At 36.0% G+C, this 22,577-nt stretch overlaps 1 protein-coding gene across 1 annotated transcript; it reads left to right on the top strand.

Moving 5' to 3' along the window:
* Positions 1-2,176: 2,176 nt before the first annotated feature.
* Positions 2,177-19,398, top strand: LOC140151477 (uncharacterized). The gene is made up of 7 exons (XM_072173830.1): positions 2,177-2,669; positions 12,318-13,349; positions 13,672-13,813; positions 14,102-14,266; positions 15,279-15,418; positions 15,553-15,650; positions 17,047-19,398. Exons 1-7 carry the CDS (start codon positions 2,537-2,539, stop codon positions 17,263-17,265), a joined length of 1,929 nt encoding a protein of 642 aa, XP_072029931.1. The 5' UTR covers positions 2,177-2,536; the 3' UTR covers positions 17,266-19,398.
* Positions 19,399-22,577: the final 3,179 nt, after the last annotated feature.

Here is a 22,577-nt window from a genome sequence, read left to right as displayed (position 1 = left end):
ATACCGAACCTTTTTCAAAATTAGTGATATCGAACCTTAGGTATAGCGAACCTTTTTCGTAATTAGTGATAACGAACCTTAGAGATAGCGAACCTTAGAGATAGCGAACCTTAGAAATAGCGAACCGTAACCTTTCTCACGGGGGAGAGGAGCTAGGAAGTGACCGTTTTCCGTTCTTTACACGCAAGTGTTCCAAGACATTTTTTTCCAAAATTGTAGATAGTTTTCCCAATTTATGGTCAAAAGTTGTAGCACCGCGAGCGGCTTGCCGCGAAGTGTTAAACGTACGTAGGGGCCCGCATTAAGGCCCCTGGTGGGGTCCGGGGCAAAGGCCCGGCGGGGGTGGCGGAGCCCCCTGAAGCTCATGGTTTTTGTTATATTATAATCTAACAAATCAATGTTTCAGAGTACAAATTTCACAATGAAAGTAGTATAGATTTGTTTGAAGCTGCACTAAAATTTGTCCCTCTTCCCCTTTCTTTCCTTTTTCCTTTTTTTTTCCTTCTCTCTTCCCCTTTCTCGTCTTCCCTCTTTCTTTCTCTGTTTTCTCTTCTCCCGTCTCCTTTGTTTCTTCCCTCTTTTTTTCTCTTCTTTCCCCTTTTCCCCCTTCCCTATGTTTTGCTCTTCTTCCCAGTTTGTGCAATTATGGGGAGGGTCAAATTGAGGACAAGAAATGTTTGGCAAGCCAAAAGGGAGGCAAGGAATTTTGGGCAAGTCGAAAGGGGGAACATGGGAAGGAACCCAAACCATGTTCAAGTTTTTTGGCAGGCCGTGGGGGGAAAGCAATTTTTGGAACTCCATTTGGAAATGTGTACCCCCGGCCGGGCTCATAATTATCATTTGCACGGTCCCTAAGAAGTGAAATACCCTACATGAATGGCAGAATGCCAAAATGATCACAAGACAACTATCACAAGAAAAGCTATGGCAAAGAATTGGCAGTTGCAGGGATAAGATGATAAAATCATCGATAGCGCATATGAAGAAGCTCATGGTAAGGGTTTTAAGGTTAGCAACTATTTTAAATTGTTGCGATTTGGTAGTTCACAGTATCTTGCGAATGGTAGTGAGCTTTGGCAAAAATTACATTGCTCAGTTCATAGCGAGCGTGTAGAAGAATTCAAATATCACATATATATACTTTGTAGGTCCTGTGCAGGTTTTTGAGTTTCCGGGCTGAAACAACATCACTTTTATAAAACCTACAGAACTCATTAACAACAATAAATCAAGCAAGTTTTCAAAGTATATGATTTGTAGAATGAACTTTTGCAAAACATCAAAGTGTTATTTTCAAATAATATCATGAATAATATAATATAATGAAAATCGAATTTTTTTTTTTGGTTGCTTCGACCACAGCTCGACCAACAATACCTCGTCTACCCTTAATTGCATGTGTGCCATGTAACATATCATTTGTTTCTTTGTAACTATTGAACCGAATCGAACCAAATTTGCAATGACACGTAGGAAAGAGATTGTGCTACTGTACTAATGCTCCTTTTTTTCAAAATGTTGTAATTCCAGTGACAAACTTTTAAAAAACGGGCAAATTAGTCATGTTGTTTATCGGTATGACATTTCGTTAGACACCGGGCATGCCGGGGGGAAGCACATCACATATTTTTGGTGTGTATATTCCCCTGAACCGGTGATTCCCGGGGAATAATATATTTCTTAGTTAATGAATTATAGCCATGTTCATGGTGTGGCAGGCTCCCGGGGGCAGGCTGTTGTTCAATCATTCAACAAAATGTTTATTACCATATGCTGTTGTACAACATGTACAAGGAAATAAAGAATTAATTGATGCGTTGATCAGCAATAATGTGACAGAAAATGTGTTAACTACTGACATTTGTATTCAAGGATACAATTTATGTGTAGAGAACAGTATGCACAAAGTTTGCGAGTCTTGATGGCAGCATATATATATAGATAGATATATATCTTAGCGTGCTTATTGACCTTTGCGTTAAAAGTAGGTTAAACAAATAATAAGGTAATAAATATGACCTCGATATCGATGCCAGAAATTGATCTTTTCTAAAATTAAAGTTTATTTTGTGATGTCTCATAGTCTTGTCTGTTATATAAGACCTTTAATATAATGGCCTCAGTACATGCATGCCGTGTAACCGCATGGGTAAACTCAGGAAGAGAACTTTATCAACTTTAACAAGCAGATATCACAACATCGAATAAGAACAAAATCCTGGATAAACGTGGCGTTTAGCGCCTCAGGCTTCGATGAATTGACTGGTTCCCTCCGTTTCGTTGCACTTTTTATCTTTCAAGATTTGAAAGGAAATGACCTTAGTTCAGTTGTGACCGTAAACTGCCAAAAATAATTCGAGTGTGCAAAAATTGAATTTTCACGCCAGCCATATATAGCTGTTGCTGCAGCATTTTACAGAACAGTGCATTGGTACATAGCCGGTGGATCGCGACACATGCAATTATTTGGAGACTGAGCTATTTTTGCCTCTTACCAATTAACCTAAGTTCATCTGGAGCTAAAGCTTGCTTGGCAATGGCTACTACACAAGTTTGGATAATGAATATTGCGTATGGATTTTTCACTTCCATATTCATTTTATTAAGCTTTGTGATGTTGAATCTGCTGCTGCGACCTGATGTAACATTAATTCTGAAATGTGTTATTGGTAAGTTGATAGTAAAGGTTTTTTACCTGTAACGTTTACCAGTACACATGTACTATTGACTCAGAGCAAACAGTAGTATTTGTTCTACACTGCATATAAATATTACCATGATTACGAGTATGCATTTTGTTTGAATGCAACACTCTTTAAGAGATTTTTAAAATCATGATTAATGTAGAGTTGTTATTTTGTTATTTTTTTCTTAAATCTATCTACTGCAATGTTTTAATAAGCACATCTCGAGGTTCGTCATTCTCCTTGCGGATTTTTAAACGGGATCACGTTTATGCTATCTATCCCTACATACAGGCTGTCTCAAAATGATTGGTACACATCAATTTTGATGATTTAATATTGAAAAGCCTGTCTCTTCCAAAATAGCTGTAAACCAGATTTAATTACCTAGCTGCCATCATTTATGTTCACATGTCTCGCGATGTCTTGTCTGCACATCATAGTCTTGTCTTCTATGTCTAGTCTGTCCTTGTCTTGCAATATCCTTTTTATTGATTAATTTACTATTTTATTAATAAACCATTTAAAGCTTTTGGGTGACCATTTATGTCGAGCTTTTGCTCTGTATGGTTCACCTACTTTCAGATTAAATAATTTTTCTCATTTATATTGCATATGTACATTTGTATTTTGATTTGTTAGTAAAAATAAAGTGAAACTGAAATTGAGACAAATGCAACATTGGCTAATAATGTCCAGAATGTATAGTTTATGACTTGTTGTACAATTAATCTACCAATGGATCTCATGTTGAATTTTGATGTGTCGACTCATCCATTAGCGATGAGAACTGATCATGCTTATGGGTTCCAATCATTTTGATACTTTGTATGAGGCATGTTCCCACAAAACCTAGAACATGGCAACATTTTACTTTTGGATACTTATAGAAAATGAAGATGACACTCCAAATGGTGGGTGGGTGCGTATAATCTGTTTATACCGGCAAACGCGGACGTTTTTATGAAACTTTTTATTCATGTTGGACGTTACTGCAGTAGCACTGAATGGACCGGGATTCAAAATCATTATTTCAGTGAAAAGTTATTGATTGAATAATCCTTGTGAAATGTGATTTTGACAAGTACCATGGGCAGTTACCGGCAGTGTACTTGGTATCCAAAACACTTTTAAACTTAATTTCAAATACTAGTATTTGACTTTTGTTGATTATGGTATGCCTATTAAAAGTTCGCATCCAATATTTAAAAAAGATAATCCTACAACACAGGCTCTTTCAAAGTCAAGAGATACATGCATAGTTTGAAGGTGCATTCTTTTAGACAATACTGCACTAAATGTCCGAATCAACTGAAATTTTGGAGCGATTGCCGAATAGGCGCAACTGACTCTATATAGTCTTGTTACAAGACTGCCCTGCCCCAACCCTAAACCCGCCCTAAACTCCGTAAACGAGGACTGGACTCAAGTCTAGCAAATTGCACCCTAAGCGTTTTAGCTTTTTGTACCGGGGCCAGCAAAGCTGGCCACGGTACTTATTAATTGGTTCAAGTTTGTTGTTGTTTCTAACTTTCTATATGATAGTTTATGAATAAAACAGAAAATATTGTCAAAAAATGATTTAAGTTGTCATAGCAAATAGAAATACCAAAATTGGTGTGTGAAGAAAGCAGAAGTTTTGTGTTGATTTTGCATGACTAAGGTAAAATCAGTATATATTTTAGGAACTTTCTTTCTAAATTGAAAATTGGGCAAATTCGCTGGTCCTCTTACCATGCACATTGACCTTATTAAAGTATAAAGTGCAGGGGACAATAAAATACTCAGTAAAAATTAATGTGTCAGTGTGTGGTCATCATGTCATAGTGCTTTTCAAGCAGGGTCAAGGTTATCTAGCAGCGATCTTGCTATAGGTTAATGAAAATGTTTTGATGTCATTACACATCTATTCCAGAAAACTTACACATGAAAATTAATTGGCAGTTGGTGGGAGATAGAGAATAATTGGCAGGACAATTGGTTCTACATTTAGGAGTTTCACATGATAATAATAATATGTTAGGATAGAAGAGGGTGTATGTTATGCCCTTAATCAAAAGTCTGGTATCAAAAGCTATTTGCACACATGATAAACAATTACCTTCTTTTGGATAAGTTGATTAACTTCATATATTTTTGTCTATAATATTATGATGATATACAGAAAAATCAGAAATCAGTCAAATGTAGCTTTGGTGCAGATGTAACGAATTATGTTCCTACGTTTATATCACTATAGTCTTTAACCATGCTATAAACAAAATTAATACAATAGCATTGGGTTTCAGTATGTGTAGGCCTATAATATTATATATTCCAAAAATAATTATTCTTGATATAGTGTTTAACATTCTGTGTGTTTAAATTTTCAAACCAGATTGTTATGAATTAATCTATACTAAAAGATGCGAATGTCATTTCATTTTCATTTGTGCATTCACAATTATACTATATATAGACAATTTTGACGTAAGTATAGTGTGAGAGAGAATACAAAACAGAGTGTAACATAAACTATTGGGCAAAATCGCCAATGAATTAGCTTCCGAAATTCTTGAGGATGTAGAAGGTATCACATTTGGTACCAAATGTTTGGAATCTATTCCATCTTTTTTCAAATTTATGTAACAACGTAAAGACTGATGTTGAAAGAATAGCAACAAATGGAACTTGGCTCAAAATGTTCAAACAACCACAATCTTTACACTTATTACAATTATTTTTACTGTATGTTTATATTTTAAAAAAGAAAATACAATAAAACAAATATTTCTGGAATGTTATAAAAGGTGTAGGTGAATTGATGGCACAAACTTGGATGAGTTATTGGCAATGGGTACATTGTAAAGGAATCACTGTGACCTACTTTTTGTTATATAATCTTCACATGAAATCATTCCTGTCCCGGTACATCCCTTTTTAAAGGGTTTTTTATTCATAGATATCTACTGAACCATGATACCCTATAAAGGGGACGCTAACATCACTAAATACCCTTTCATTAGGGACGCACCATTAGATTCTCAGGGGGCATGGGAGTTTGGGTCAGGCAGAATTTTTTTTTGCCGCCGAAGGCGCGGAATTTTTTTTTTTCGCCTCCGAGAGCACCAAATTTTTTTTTTGTAAATTGTAAATTTTTATACAAAGTTGGGTGGGGAAAAATTTTTTATTATTCATCAGTGAGGCAAAAAATTTTTTCATCTCACTAGTGGGCAAAGTTTTTTTTTCGTCTCACTAGTGGGCAAAAAAAACTCCCATGCCCCCCCCCTGGAAATCTAATGGTGCGCCCCTTACCAGCCAATACTTCATTTCTCTTTGGGTGCCAACCGATTAAAAAAACTAAAACTAAAAGTTTTGATAGGCAGTATCTGCTGTGCACATGCACACACACACTGCAATGTTAGACTGCTAGACTGGTTTAAGCTTCGCAACTATTTGAACTATTTTAAGCTGTTGCGATTTGGTAGTTCACAGCATCTTGCGAATGGTAGTGAGCTTTGGTAAAAATTCCATTGATCATTTCATAGTGAATGTGTAGAAGAATTCAAATATCACATACTTTTGTAGGACCTGTGGTTCTTGAGTTATGTTGTAAAGAGGGCTGAAACAACATCACTTTTATAAAACTTACATAACTTATTAACAACATTAAATCAAGCAAGTTTTCAAACTATATGATTTGTAGAATGAACCTTTCCAAAATATCAAAGTGTTATTTTTCAATAATATATTGATTTAGATAATGAAAATCGATTTTTTTTTTTTTGGCTGCTTCGACCAACAATACCTCGTATATCCTTAAACCACGTTACTCCCCAGGCCATACCAAAAGGCATCATCTGCTATGTTATTAGTTTACATATACCGTGTTTATTTGGAGGGCGAAGCCTAATTTTGATGTCAACTATTGCCCTGCAATCCTGGAGGTAGTCTCCCTCATTATGAGGTATACACTCCAAGGCATTCGACCAAAACAACACGCTATCTACAATAGCTCCCCTCTGCAGTAACTCTGGTTTTTCAGTTAATTCCATTTAAAAGACATTACTAGGCATAAATCCTACCATGTTAGCAAAAATTTATTTAATGCTCTATGTTTTCACTTTATTTCTGTTCTTTTCATTTCATTTCATTTTATTTTATGCATTTCATTCCATTTTATTCATTACATTAATTTTTATTCCTTTAAGTTTTTTTTTAATTTAATTTTATTTTAATTTAATATTTAATTCAATTTCATTTCATTTCATTTCATTTCATTTCATTTCATTTATTTGATATTTTTATTCATTTCATTTATTCATTTATTCATTTTATATTTTTATTCATTTCATTCCATTTTATTCATTATATTCATTTTTATTTATTTACGTTTTTGCATTTTATTTCATTTTAATTTGACATTTAATTCGATTCGATTCAATTTCATTTCATTTCGTTTCGTTTCGTTTCGTTTCGTTTCGTTTCATTTCTTTTCGTTTCTTTTCTTTTCTTTTCTTTTCTTTTCTTTTCTTTTCTTTTCTTTTCTTTCTTTTCTTTCGTTTCATTTCATTTCATTTCATTTCATTTCATTTCATTTCATTTCATTTCATTTCATTTCATTCAGTTTCGTTTCGTTTCATATCATATCATTTACTTTTGTTTAAATTTTAGTTTATTTGATTTTATTCAGTTTATTTATTTTTTTAAATTTTATTACAGCTGCACTTGATCCTCTCAATCTACTTCATAATACACGTAGAGAGCCTACAAACTATTTTTTTTTTTTAAACTTCAGAGCAGCCATGACGAATTTGGCTTGGCAACGCTAACATGACATCATTCAGCGTCATAGATACGGTGTACCCCTCCAGTCATGCCAGTTGTTGAACTTTACACGATTTTGAACTTATGCTCTATAATTTAACCTTCTCATGAATGTGGGTCAGCACTAGATTATCTTCCAAGATAAACAAAGTCATGATTAGATAATTACGCCTAAAACTATTACTTGCCAAACCAGCTGAAATTTGTTTTCTATACTTTACCAAAAGTAAACAAAAATATTTCACTTTAGAAGTGAACTTTTCACGTTTTTGAACTTTTGGTCTCACAGAATTCACCTTCGTTAAAATGTGGGTCAGCATAGATTATTTCCATCAATATAATAATAACACGTAAATCCCACGAGGTATATCATCAACAGGAATGGTTAATCAATCATTCTAATTTTATTTTTAAAGGGGCATTTTGTAATTTTATTTTTAGCGTCCTCAATAGATGGCTACGAATAAAGCTTATTTCCAAAATCTCAGTTGCTTCGGACATTGAATTTGCGAATTACGCGGCATTTATTAAGGGTAGTCTTAACCCTGGAATTATGGAAAACTTTGCTACTCATAACTTCTAAATTGTTGGTCTAAAGTATATAAAATTAGACATATTTAGAATGGAAATGACTTTTAAAAAAACGGGGTTTTGGCCCAAATTTTTACGGTCACCGTAACAAAATATTTCGTCAGTAATTTTTTTTTAATTAATTTTTAAAAACTAGGCCTACTTATCAATATCTAGGACACGTTTCTATTTATTTATTTTTGCTCAATTTCTCAATTTCAATCCAATTCAGTTCAAGTCCAAGCCAAATCATTTTATACCAATTCAATTCCAATGCATTCAATTTCAAATTCATTTCAAGACAAAATGCATTGAATTAACATGATTTCAATTCCAATCCAATTCAATTCTTCATTTGCTCACAAGTATTTCAATTCCAATCCCATTCAATTTATACCCAAGCCAACTCATTTTTATTCCAACTCAAATCCAAGGCATTGAAATGAAAATCACCCGGCCAAATTCATTTCAATTCAAATTCAAATTTCAATGCATTGAAACCGCCAAAGGTTTCTGATGAAAATCTCCCGATTGCATTTTTTGAAGTAAGATAATGAGGATGTGGATCACGAAGTGCCCCTTTAAAGACCCGTTCAATGGTCCCAGTGCAAGTGTAAAAAATTAAAATTGTTTATAAATTGCATATTCAAATTGTCATTTGGTATTTTAGAAATGAAAAATTTGGCAGTATTGACAAAGTTGAAGCCCCATTCAAATACATGTAGCTAATTTATATACTGTCAGTACCGCGTATAAATTACAGATTCAAGTAAAATGCCTTATTTTTGTCTTCGGCTGAACCACAAGCAGGATATATGCATATCTGTAACAATGACAAAGGTACCAAAATCTGAATTTTTATGATTTTTACGATCGTCCGGATGAGCAAATCACTGAATAGGCCTTTAATATCTAAACAAAAACACATAATGTAGTATTTTAACCTAAAATTTGGGTTACGGATTCAAAAGTGGGTTGGGTTGAATTAAGTTTAATAGTATAAAACTAATTTCGAAAGATAAAAGATAACGTTACGCATTAATATTATATAGCCCATACTATAGAAGATCGTGCATCTATTATTCTAAGTTGATCCTTAAGTTTCCCGTTTCAAAAAATAAACAAGGTAACTTTTTTATTATTCATTATTTTGCCAATTCAATCAAACTGTGGAATTAATAATAAACACAGTCTTCAGGTACAAGATTACTTATTGAAGCGAATTCAGATTGCGTTCCAAGTCACACGAAGTCGGGTTGCTTTTAAATACCGCAAAAACACACTTTTAATTTTTTGGCAATAATGAATAATGAATTCAAACGCAGGCGTGAATTTCAAACGCGAGCGGTAACAGGTATTTTACAATTTACAATATAAATGTTTTAAGATGAGTGGGATGACTAGGAAGGGGCCAGGGACAGGAGACATAGGCCCTACTTGTTTTCAGTTTTAGTCATTTAAATAATAAAAAAAGACAGTGTATTTCTTCATATTTATACATTGGTCTCAATGAGCTGATATTTCAATGGGTCTTGCGGTTCTTGAGTTAAGGCCAATATCAAAACGAAAGTTTTGGGCATTTTCTCCCACCCGAAATGTACATTGTGGCAAAATGGCACCTCTTAAAGTCTTGGCAACGCCTTTATATAACCCATATCGTTCCTCTTGTGTGTCAGCTTTTTTGTCTCCATATTTGAGTGCAAACACATAAATCATGCTTCCTCTTAACAAAACGTCTTCGCTTTTACTGCAGCGTCTTGCTGTAAGGTACGGTGCGTTTCAGGCGTGTAACAAGATATGACAAGTGGGGCGCCCGAAGTTTACGTGCAGCTGCAAAATTAAAAGAGCCAAAATAATTGCAAAGAGAATGCAAAACAAGAATTTGTCTTTAAAAAAGACAAGTTCACGGATCAGGTGTATAGTACATGTACTTTGAGCAACTTTGGTCTAACATTCAATATTCATATCTAACCTACTCTGCACTTATTCGACAATAAATAAGTGATATGAGGCTTAATAATGATACCTGCATCTTGACTCTGGAAAACAATATTTTTAAAAACCTCATTTTGCATTTAGTTTTTTAAGCCACCTCGGGAGCCACCTACAGGATCTCGTTTTGCATTTAGGTTTTTATTGCGTTGCAAAGTAGCAAAACGTTCTTTATATATGACCCAATTCGTGCCTGGAAAAGGCTATCCCCTCTTACAACCTATCGACAGGTCTGATTTCTATAATGAGGTGTCACCGGGTTTGCAAGAGATAATAATACCAAATCTAAACACCATGAAATTTACCATATCACGACCAAGCTCACATTGGGCGCCCATTCCTTTTTAAAGGAATTTTTATTAAGTCACCTATTTGAAAACAAATTTGGCTATAACTACGAAGAAAATTGTATCACAAGTAAACACAATAATTACACAGCTTGCTCTTGCTTATCAACCATGGTAGTTTGTAAAACTTCAGCCGCCATATTTTATTGAGCGTAGCCATTTTGAAATGAAGGGAGTACAAACCATCGAGGTTTGTAATTTCTTAAAATGCGGACTTTGTAAAATAAACCTTTCCTTTCATAATTAGCTGGAAATTCGGCGAAATCACTTGTCGCATGTCGTGGTGGCTATGGGATTTTGCCGAAAAATCAATTTCGACATTACGTGGGAAATATTTGTACTTATTTTATCACTGGGTAGAGGAAACCTGTAGCTATACAGTGAGAGTATGTAAATAACAGTATGAAGTTCAATATATAAAATTTAAGGGGTTCAGAGCAACAACAACAACCTCCCTCCCCCTAGTAGTTCGCGTAACAAAAACCTGTTATTAAGACACCGTAAATGCACAGGGCATTGTTTTATTATTATTACTTATCAATTTTTTCATCTTACTAGTGGGTACCCCCCCCCCCGGAAATCAAATGATGCGCACTTACACGCTGATTAGAAATGATATGAGCAGTCCATCAAATCAAATACCCAGGACCTCTTGCACCAGACATGCCTGAGTCAAAGACCTCATAATAATAATATCATTATCTCGGTTATAGTGTGCAGTTATCAGAGGTGTTTGTGATAATGATATATTCATTTATTGATTTAAGAGATGTGCTGCAGATTATTGATAAAATAATTATTCAGTTCAGCCTGCTTGAACTGTAATTTTTAAAATTAATGTTAGCAAAAGAGCGATGATACTCACTCTCCGCTCACTCCCCCCACATACACACAACCCATCCCATCCACTCTGAGCACACATATACCCATACACACATCAAAAATTAAGCCCCAGAAATGTACGGGCAATTTAGAACAAAATGAATCTGGTAAAACGGTAACATGTGGCAGTACACAGCGTATGAGCCGTAAAGCCGGCAAATTGTATTCTGAGTTACAGTGTAAAATGTGCGTGAAGGTCGTATTCATAGGTAGGCCTACCTCAATTTGGTGCGATATGTTTCTCATTTGATAGCGCGAGTCAAACACCGTTTAAACCAATCGATAATCCTATTGCGGAAGAGAATAATAGTCTTCTACCTATTTCTATAGAATCCTTAAATAACTCTAGTCTTTGTTTGCTTTGGCTAAATCCTGTTCAAGTGGTGGGTTACAAAACATTGTATTTTGTCTGGGTATGTATAACCAACAATTAACAATGAGAGGACATCCCTGAACCTCGTTGACTTAGGGATGATTTGAAATGACCGCCAATTATGACTGTTTGATATTTATTACCAGCAATGTGTAAAACCGAAACCATTTTGTTGAAGGAGCAGAGTTCAACAAACCATAACCCCGCTTCTGGATATCGTTTGAAATCAAATGATATACCATTTTAAAGTTTATGATATATATTTTCCAAACACGAAGTAAAACAAAATTGACCGGGCCGACTTTACAGCTGATTCGTAGTGTACGATCACATATTTCACTTCATTGACGATAAGTTTTAAAAACGGGCCAACCCCCCCCCCCCCCCCGCCCACCCCCAAAAAACACCACTAAACTAAACAAAACAAAGCAAAGCAAAACAGGGGCATACCGTGCGATGATGTCAGTTCAGTTGTAATGTCATCCATCCTCGAGATGACTTTATCATGTTTATGGAAGGAAATATGCGCTGTAGCTGGCATTTTAAACTAATTTCTAATTGTACAAAACACATGTTCCCTCCTGCTCTCGGCTTGTACGCCAGAATTTTGAAATCTATGTTCCATAAGTAATTTCTTTTTCCTAATTTTGTTCTCCATCACAGTGTTGGTGTTGCTTATCTGCATTTTGCTATCCGTCATCTGTTTCCACATTTTCTCAATGTCAAAATCTGAAAGCCACACAATTACCACAGTAGGACTACACTACCTCATGTACGTGGTCAACAACCTAGCTTCAAATCCCATCAAAAGAACTCTTCAAACAGCTTGGAGACAACCACGAGAAGCGCAAGAACAGTTGTTGCAAGACATTTTACAGAAACACAAAAAGACCGAATATGGAAAACGTTACACGATTTCTACTGTCACAAACTTGCAGGAATTCCGTAAGCGTCACCCACTCACAAGGTATCCTCATTATGTGGAATATGTAGAACGTATGACGAAAGGCGAAGAGAATATCTTAATGTCCACAAAACCAACCAGATTTGCAATAACTTCAGGTACAACTGGCCATCCTAAAGTTCTCCCCGTATCTTCAGAATTGGAAAGACACATATACAATATGATGGCAGTTTTGAAGGATAAGATTGTTCAGGATACTTTTTCGCAATTTAGCCCACTCCAAAAGGTAGTGAGACTGTATTGGGAACCAACACCACGGAAAACTCCAGCAAATCATACTCTTGCGCCGCTATCTTGTTTAGACCAGAAATACAAGCGCTTGGTGTCTATAACCTCATCATCTCCAACTCCTGCTTTCTCAATCAAAGATGTCGAAGTGTGTACGTATATCCACAGTTTATTTGCCATCAAGGAAAGATTGATTAGTCTTTTTATGACTTCATTTACTACTAGTTTATACTCAATGATGAAGCATTTAGAAGACAATTGGGAAAAGATGGTAGATGACATTGCCAAAGGTACGATCAATTCTGATTTGAATCTGTCGGAAGATACAAGGTTGGAGTTACAGAAGTGTATGAGTCCTGATCCTGTGAGAGCAGAAGAGGCTAGGCGAGAGTTCCAACGTGGATTTGATGGAATTATTGCAAGATTGTGGCCAAGTTGTGTAGCTGTTGTTGGAAGTGACGCGGCTGGGATAAAGACGTACTTGAAACAAACGTATTGTAAAGGTATGCATATCAGCCTTATCCTTTTACTGTTCAAATTCTAAATAAATGTTATTTCTTCGGGTTGATTCTATTGAGTTTATTTACAAAATCATGCAAGTTCGTTTGTTCACGAAAAATAAAAAATAAATAAATAAATATTTTTTCCTGGTTTGATGTTGCTTATAGATATTTGAAAGTATTCTTTTGCCCCTTAGCAAGGCCAATAACTGTCATTTTCAAAATAGCATTGGTTATAGGAAGTAGGTCAATTGGTCCGAGAATCGAACCCTGCGGAACTCCATCATGTGCATGTATAATATGAGTGGGTTGATTGGTTTCACAGGTCTTCCATTGTATGGTACTACCTACACGGCAACTGAAGGGGTGTTAGGAGTGAATCTGTGGCCAAGTCGAGAAGGACCAACTGATCGATTCATTCTGTTACCTAATATGAATGTCATGGAATTCATACCTGTGGTAAAGATGTACGTAAGAATCATATTGTCTCACCTTTTTAATACTATTTCACGTACCGGCAAAGTGAAAATAAAATACATAAATTGAACAAATTGTGCTTGTTCAGGTTGTTTTAGAACGATAGTAATAAAACAGAAATGAAGTGATAACGGTTCCTCAATTTCCTTCATTCGGCCGGGTTATTCTGAAGATAAAAATACATTGATTTGATAAAGTAATGCTCAATTTGAAAGAATAGTAAAATTATAAAATGTTGTCATTAATATTTGTTTCCCTGTATCTTGACCATTTACCAGGGATGAAGAACAACCTATGACCCTGTTTATAGACGAACTAGAGGTGAATCAAGACTATGAACTGGTGTTGACGTTGTCGTCAGGGTTATGTCGACTCAGATTTGGTGACGTCATTAAAGTTGTGGATTACTATGGCAACTGCCCCGTAATAGAATTTCAATATAGGTAAGTATTGTAAGTGTTTATTGTTAAACCCCTTCACAATGGGTTATGATTTTCCGCAGCACACTCCCCCGCTATATAGTGACAATATACCCCGCGCTATTCAAATGAAAAGAGTACCTGCAAGAAAACGCTTATCTCAGAATAGATGACAATCCAGATGTTGTTGTCCTATATGCTTATTGTTGTTTGATTGATACAGGGGCCACAATAAATCACAACCTAATGAAGTATACATCATGTACATTGAGATCTAATACTTTTTAACTAAACTGTAATGTAATCATGAAAAGGCACACTCTGTCCTAACACTACTTTCGGGCTCTGTTGCTTTAGTGTACTATCCAGAGATGTTGCTAAGTCTGTGAGGGCCAGATACTACGGCTAACTCTGTGTAAGAACATTATGCCCGTATTAACAACAAGAATAAAACTTTGGTTTTAACTTTGGTTCTGGATTAAAATAGGTGTACTGCATATGACCAGCCTATAATGTTAGTCTATTTCACTTTGTCACGTTCCTTTTGGTTGTTACAAATGTTCAGGCATAATCGTGGGTCACATAGTCAAGAAGTCACGCACTTTTTTCTATAACCCGTTTGTTTCTGGGACATAAAACTGCCGGTAGTCACAGGAGCCACTGTTGGAAACTCTGCAATAGTTTTTCCTTAACAATTGTTTTTCTTTTTATTTGCATATTATGTTATCTGATGATTTGGAAGAATCGCGCTTGTCAAACGGGATTTGATTTACGTAGGCAACGTCTTTTATTGCTAAGATAGAAATGTATCTTTACATTTTAAATGCATAATGGGGAAAGTCTTCTTTTGATTCCAAATTTTTATGGTTCATAAAACATGTAAAAGTTAACTTTTCCTTGAACTTGAAGTACAAAAGAATTGTAGGTTAATGCTAATGTGCATACTCCCACACAACTCTCTCACCTCGGATAAATAACATAATCGTGCAGTCTACAATAAAAAAAAACTATGCTATTTTTGTATGTTTGTGATAAGGTCGGGACAAATGTTAAACGTATGTGGTGAGAAGGTGGATCAAGCTTTGGTAAGCAGTATCATGAAAGAAGCGACAGAGTCATGGGGAGGTGAGAATCTGGTAGACTACGCATGTGCAGAAAGCAACCTGCTGCTTAAAGGTTTGTTTTTGATTATTATTATTTGTTTGTTTGTTTGTTTCCTGGAATAAAATTAGTTTCACCCGTAATTGCAATTATTATTGTTGTTGTTGTCATTATTTTTATTATTTTCATCATCATTATTATATTTCTAGGAGGTCAAGACGCAGGAGCCAAGCCATATTACATGTTCTTCATAGAGCTGGATGGCAATAATATTGACCAGCGACAATCTGAAATCAACATTGATTTGGTAATTAAACGTTTTATTTTTTGTTGTTAAAAGAAACAATTTGATATAAAATGAAAGTAATTTAAATTAAACTTCAACACTACTTGTTTATTTTCGCTTACCGGAAGCGCTTTCGAGGAACTTCCTCGTCATCAGCCGATGTTGTTGGCTCTGATGTATTTCTTGGAAACGGCTAGAGACCATCCTGATCAGGTGACATTCCGATGATCTCAGCGGCACCAGGGGCAGGACTTTTCCTACTTCGATAACAACATCAAGTGTGGTGTCATCTGATCAGGTTGGTCTCTAGCCGTTTCCAAGAAATACATCAGAGCCAACAACATCGGCTGGTGACGAGGAAGTTCCTCGAAAGCACTCCCGGTAGGCGAAAATAAACAAGAAGTGTTGAAGTTTAATTTATTTTCAAACAATTTGATTACTAATTGTATATATTTCAGGGCATAGTTGGGTAATTTATATTGCAGGATTAAGTAAATCTGCGCCGAAGAATCTTAGTTTATATAAATTGATCAAACAAAAAATACATTGGTTGCAGTCATACAGGGTGTCCCATTGGTTGCAGTCATACAGGGTGTCCCATAAAAAGCGGCTTCCAACGAATGTGGTGATATTTTAAAATAGGTTTTCAACCATCATTCAGTATTTACATTATGTACAAGCCTCGTCTTTTAGCTATAATTTGCAGGAAACCAGAGTTCATTTGATATAACCATTTTAAAGGTATGACATCGAATGTAAAAATGGTTGCAAGATCAATATTGCAATTTTTTCGTGCTGGCGAAGGTCACGTGCACCCATGAATCAATTTTTGTTTGATCAAAACTCAGATTATTTTTGTACATATTATTATGCATTGTATAGGAAATCTTTTGAGAATGTCACAGTAACACATAAGTCTGTTAGTTCATAAGTTATTGGCCAAATACAGCTAGCTTGTTAATTTTTACCCAAAGGCTAACTTAAGGGTATACGATGTATTGATGGTCGAAGCAGCAACAAAAAAATGTAGTTCACAGCATCTTGCGAATGGTAGTGAGCTTTAGCAAATATTGCATTGCTCAATTCATAGCAAGCGTGTAGAAGAATTCAAATATCACAGATATACTTTTGTAGGTCCTGTGATTCTTGAGTTATGTTGTAAAGAGGGCTGAAACAAACTCATTATTACAACAATAAATTAAGCAAGTTTTCAAAAAGTATATGTAGAATGAACTTTTGCAAAACACCAAAGTGTTATTTTTCAATAATATATTGATTCAGATAATGACATTTTTTTGGCTGCTTCGACCAACAATACCTCGTGAACCCTTAAGAACCGTAAAAACCGCTCTAGTTTTTTTTTAGTCTTGTGTGTCACAATTTTAGCCATTAATTTAAATATTATGTGTAATTACAGGTGGAAAAATTGCTGTGTGATAAATCGTTCACCTACAACTCATACCGGGAGAAGGACATGGTATTACCAGCAAAGATACATCTCGTAAAACCAGGAACATTCAAACTGCTCCAAGACTACATTATCAGCAATACATCAGCATCCATGAACCAGTTTAAGAACCACAGAAAACTGCAAACATGGGACACTCTAGATATCATGCTTAACAATGTGGTCTAGGACCTGTTAATTTGAAGGCAACACCAACAGTTGCACACTATACTCACTATTCCCGCACCTCCACTCCACAAACACACATATCCCACCCACTTGGGCTATTCCCGTATTGATTTCAAATGGAGCCACCCATTTCGGTAACCCCGTTTGAAATTCGCACTCCCTGTTTGGCTATTTTTAGACGTTTCATGTGTGTCTAGGTCCTGGTCCTCGTAAATTATGCGAATGTCAACGCGCCCCTACACAGAAATTATCAACTGAGGACGCACACACCCCCATACGTTTCTGACCCTAAAACTGCTCATTATCCGAGGACATGTTTAAAGGTCATTTTTCTCGAGGTTTTCGTTTTGCCGGTGTGTTATTAATTTTATGTCCTCGGAACTTAATGCTAAAGGCAAACGCCCACACCCACCTCTATTATACACACATCCCACAACCCCCTACACTCACACCACACCCCACCAACCACACCAGCACACAACACACTATTTGATGCGAGTATCTGTTTTGCAAGGAAATATTTTTTATGTAGGCCTATAGTATCTTCAGAATGAAATGCCACAATATCTTGAATAGTTTTACGTGTTATATTAATGCGTTATTTATGGCGATTATCTTCATATTGGTTTACCCCATGTCCAATGTATTCTGGTGCTATTTCCTCTCAGTTTCAAAGAATAATCGTATATCCCCCAACCAATAATATTATTTTGATAGGGGATGGTCCATATCCCCACCCCACCCCCTCCCCCATTTTGACGCCTGTATGTGGGGTTCTGACCAAATTAACCTCGTATTTTGGCCATTCTAGACTAAAAAGTGCAATTTTTTGCGCGCTTCACGCGAATTTGTTCCACTTTTGCACAATAGTTCACAAACTTTAGTAATGGCAAATTTTTTCACCATAATTTTTGTACCATAAACCAAGTTATTCTGCCTCCAAAGGGTGCTATATTCGCTATACTTCAAGACATTTTTTCCAACCCCCTCAATAGAAATCAACGCCACTGATTCAAAGACTTCACGTAGGCCTATAGCACAAATATAATTGACTGTGTTTAAAACTTGAACTTAAAAATATCAGATGATAAACATTGCCTTACTACACCGGTACATTTTGATAGATGGATGCTCGGCAAAGACGTAGTAATTTAGAGACAAAAATAATAAGAGACACACATGCAGTAGCACCCCCGCACGTTGGCAATGGTTGAGATTAGGTTCCAGATCCGCACTTTTAAAACACAGATAGAGAGATCTGTGCTACAATCCCAGGCTACAATTTTTTCGGACTTCGGGGCGGGGTGAGCGTAACAAGCGGGGCAGCTGCCCTCTGTAGCTCTCTGGGGAGCATCTTGTCTACTCTTAGACTGTCCAACAGTCTCGGTTCGGTCCGGCCTGGATAATGGAACCCGGGTAATGGAACGATAGGCCTACATAATAACATAATAGCCTATCAAACTATGCCATAGTCCTTCACCTCTCCCCCATTCTAATACACAGCGCCCAAAACCAATTCCCAGCGCCCAAAACCAATTCCTCTTTCTACACAAATTGATGCCACTACACTAATCACACCTCCTATATTGAACGCTAAATTTCAGTGACCGCTCCCATTGGGTTGATTTTTAATGCTATGTAATCTACATTACCAGTCGTTCTCCATGGACCCGAGGGAGGGTCTAGTCTACTCTATGCTAGACATGCTTGACATTGCTGGCCGCCGGCCGTGATATTTGAGATTTGTAGGCCTAAAGTGCAGCATATGCCAAATTCTCCCTTTTCCGCTTCAGCGCTTTCGGCTCTGAAACTTTCAGGGGGCGGCCAAGATTGACTGAATTTTGACATCGTCATTGGTCGACTCACTTCAGACTCACTTTACGGCAAATACAACTCCCTCTATTGGCCTGGGGGAGCCCGACTGGGCAGATCCCCCGACCGAGGGGTCCTTCTTGGGCTTGGTGAATGGTCCCCTCTGGAAAAATCCTGGCTGCTGTACTGCCCTTTAACCCCGGCCTTTAACTTCCACTTCAGGCCGCAGAATTCATTATAATGGAGCATGCCGTAGCTCATTTGTGATTTTACCAATATTATTTGTATATTTTGAATTTTCAATAAAATGCAATGATGCGAACAATTCATATAATTACTATATCTTGATTGTGAGTTATGTATGTGTATACTGCTTGAAATTAATTAAAACCATAATCTGAGACTAGTATAATAGTCTCAGCCATCCCTGCTCAGCCATAATGCACGTACGATCTTTTAAAATTAATTTGGTTAATTTGTTTTCAAACATGATTTTGTTGGCATATTTGTATATATGAATCCCGACTTACACTTAATTGGAATCATCATTCACTGTGCTTGTGTATGGGACAACAGAGCAATTCATATTATATCCCTTGAATAGAACACCACACCCAGCAAACGCAAAACGTTTTAGACATTATTCGCAAAAGGTTAGAAACGGTTGCCAGAAAACATTTATGTGGTTGTATCAGGGTATGTAAAGGGTTTGAAACGTTTTCATTACATTCAAAAACTTTTTTGAAAACATACCGCAAAATATTCTATAACACTAATGTTATTTATAAAAGTGTTGACAAAATACCTGGACAAAATGTCATGAATGTTGTGCAAACTGTTTCCAATATTTGTCAAAGCCTCAAGTGTTCCCTATTCAGCCAATCAGATTTTTTTATATCAAACGAAAGCTAACACTTCCCCGTAAAAAACACTTTTCCCCATAGGTCAACAGATAACCTAATCAATGTTACGCCTATAGCAAGGCGAATGCCGTATCTGTTGAAAACTATAGCTAGCCTACCTATCCAAGCACATTTTTTGACCGAAATGTAGGCTTTAACGCATGGGGCATGAGGGGACCGAGGGAATGCCCTCCCCAGTCAGAACTCTTTCTCCATGTTGCCCCCACCCCCAGTAGAAACCATAATTACGAACATTTCACCTTTTTGCGGTAATTTTGCGCAAAATTTGTTGATTTTGTCCCCTGAAATTCACTTTGCCCCCCAATGCCCCCCTGGAAAAAAATCCTAGCGCCGTCATTGGGTTTTAAATGTCAAAACCTCATGCAAGTACCAGTATTCCTTACAATATTTTTCAAATTTTGTGTCATTAAGGGATCTAAAATGAGCGTTTATTGCGTTTCGACAGTATTTTTGTGGGACATGAGAGCACCTCAGACCTATCGAATTGCATTCTGAATACGAAGCATGTCTTTCTGATATCAAATAATTTTCATTTTTGAAAATCACAATATAATACAAATTTTATGACAAATTATAAAAATTTGATATTTTTCAAATTTTGATATAGGCCTATAACAGTCCTCGAAGTAAATTATATAAATCTAATGACATATTCTTAAAGTGTATGTAGCAGGGAGGAAAAGCCGACGGTCAATTGAAAATTTTGACCTTTCATATTGAAGATATGGATTTTTTCCCAAAAAGACCTAATTTTTTTTTTTGGTGTTTTGGGAAAAAAATCCATATCTTCAATACAAAGGACAAAATTTTCAATTGATCGTCGGCTTTTCATCCCACCTACATACACTTTAAGTATAAATCATCAGATTTATAAAGTTTACTTCAAGTACTGAAAAATATCAATTTTTAATGATTTGCCATAAAATGTGTATTCAATTGCGAATTTCAAAAAATCAAAATTATTTGATATCAGAATGACATTCTTCAGAATGCAATTCGACATGTCCCACAATAAATATAGCCCGGGGGCACTCAACTGAAATTTTGGTAGGGGTGTGCGGCGCGGGCCGAACTTTGAGGAACTAAGAACTAATTTTTGGAAAAATAGGGGCTTGATGAACTGAAATTTTAGCATTTAGTCTTGTGAACTAAAATTGGGCCAAATTATAGGCTTTGGAGCTTAAAAATTCCAAAATTTTCCACATTTTGGCCAAAGAGCTATAATTGCCAGAGTTTGAGGCTCAAAGAGCTGGAACATGATCCAAATGTGGGTCTTAAGGAACTGTCGGGGAGCCTGAAAAAGGGACCCTTGACCGCCGCACATACCCATACCCCATTTACATGTAAGTACCCCCTCCGGGCAATATAGGCCTATTAGCCTCATTTTAATGAGCAATGGTCAATTCTCTTTAAATTGCAAATATTGTGCAAAAAGTTGTAAATTCAATGAACTAAATGACTTTGCTAAATAAATAAAGAGCGCTTACAATTTGATATGGTAGTGTGAATTCATACAAAATGTTTTAAAAGTTTTCATGATCTTTATAAAACTGGACATTTAATGTTATCAAAACGTTTTGGCTAAAACCAAGTTACAAAAATAAATATAACCTGTCAATCGGTGAAGATAGACATATAACCAAGTAATAATAGTAGGCCTATGCGAGCTTTCTTACATTATTTTACCTTAAAACAACTTAAAAGGGTCAAATGTCACAAAAAACAACAACTTGCCCATATACAGCGAAGATCAATTTTTTTGAGTTTTTTTCCTTCATGGAATGTGATACTCTGACCAAAGTTGCCCCAAATGCGGGATAACTTTGGTCAGGTTATTTTTAACCCCTAGGGCTCCCTTACAAAATTATTAATAAATCTTTTTCAACTTCAAAGTGTAGGCCTAGTGGGGAACCCTAATGTCAGAAAAGAGTTAATTAGAAATATAATTGATTTTGTTTGGAAGCAGTGGTTTAGAAACTCTGAAAAGTGCCCAAGGAGTTACCCCATTTTACGGTATATTAGGCAATTAGACATAGGCCTCAATATGAATTTTATAAATAGTTTTACAACTTATTTTGGGAAATGGGCCAAAAACATGCAATTTTGCATGATTTAGCACAAGTCTAAGCATTGGAGTAGGTCTATGAGTTTGATCATAATTTAATATTATAGGCCTATGTGGTAATTGGCCGGGTAATTAGCTGAAAGATATTACAAAAATAATGTGTTTTCCAAAATTTAGAATGCATAAACCCAAAGATATATTAATAGTGGACCTCTGTGCATAAACCTGAAATTGGCCTTGGTACAAGTCTTTGGGCTTGATTGTTACGGTAAACGGAAAACACCCTAAAACGCACGTTTTGTCTCTATACTTCTAAAATTGACCAAATAATAAAATTGACTTTTATTGGCATTTAATTATGTTTCATTTGGTAAAATAGAATAGGCCTAATAAATTAATTACCCGGGGTTAAGCCTGCGGTCATGATGATGGTCTTTTTTAATCCCGAGTTTGTATCATATATCCTGATGTCTTTTTTTTTAAAGACATTACTTGTACGACCTTTGACCAGC

This window comes from Amphiura filiformis, chromosome 4, assembly GCF_039555335.1.
Source record: "Amphiura filiformis chromosome 4, Afil_fr2py, whole genome shotgun sequence".
Lineage (NCBI taxonomy): Eukaryota > Metazoa > Echinodermata > Ophiuroidea > Amphilepidida > Amphiuridae > Amphiura > Amphiura filiformis.
This window is presented reverse-complemented; position numbering and strand designations above follow the sequence as displayed.

Coding starts and splice junctions, on each gene's coding strand:
- LOC140151477 (XM_072173830.1), top strand. CDS start 2,537: ATGGCTACTACACAAGTTTGGATAATGAATATTGCGTATGGATTTTTC. Junction 13,814..14,101: donor TTCATACCTGTGGTAAAGAT/GTACGTAAGAAT, acceptor ACCATTTACCAG/GGATGAAGAACAACCTATGA. Junction 15,651..17,046: donor CTGAAATCAACATTGATTTG/GTAATTAAACGT, acceptor GTGTAATTACAG/GTGGAAAAATTGCTGTGTGA.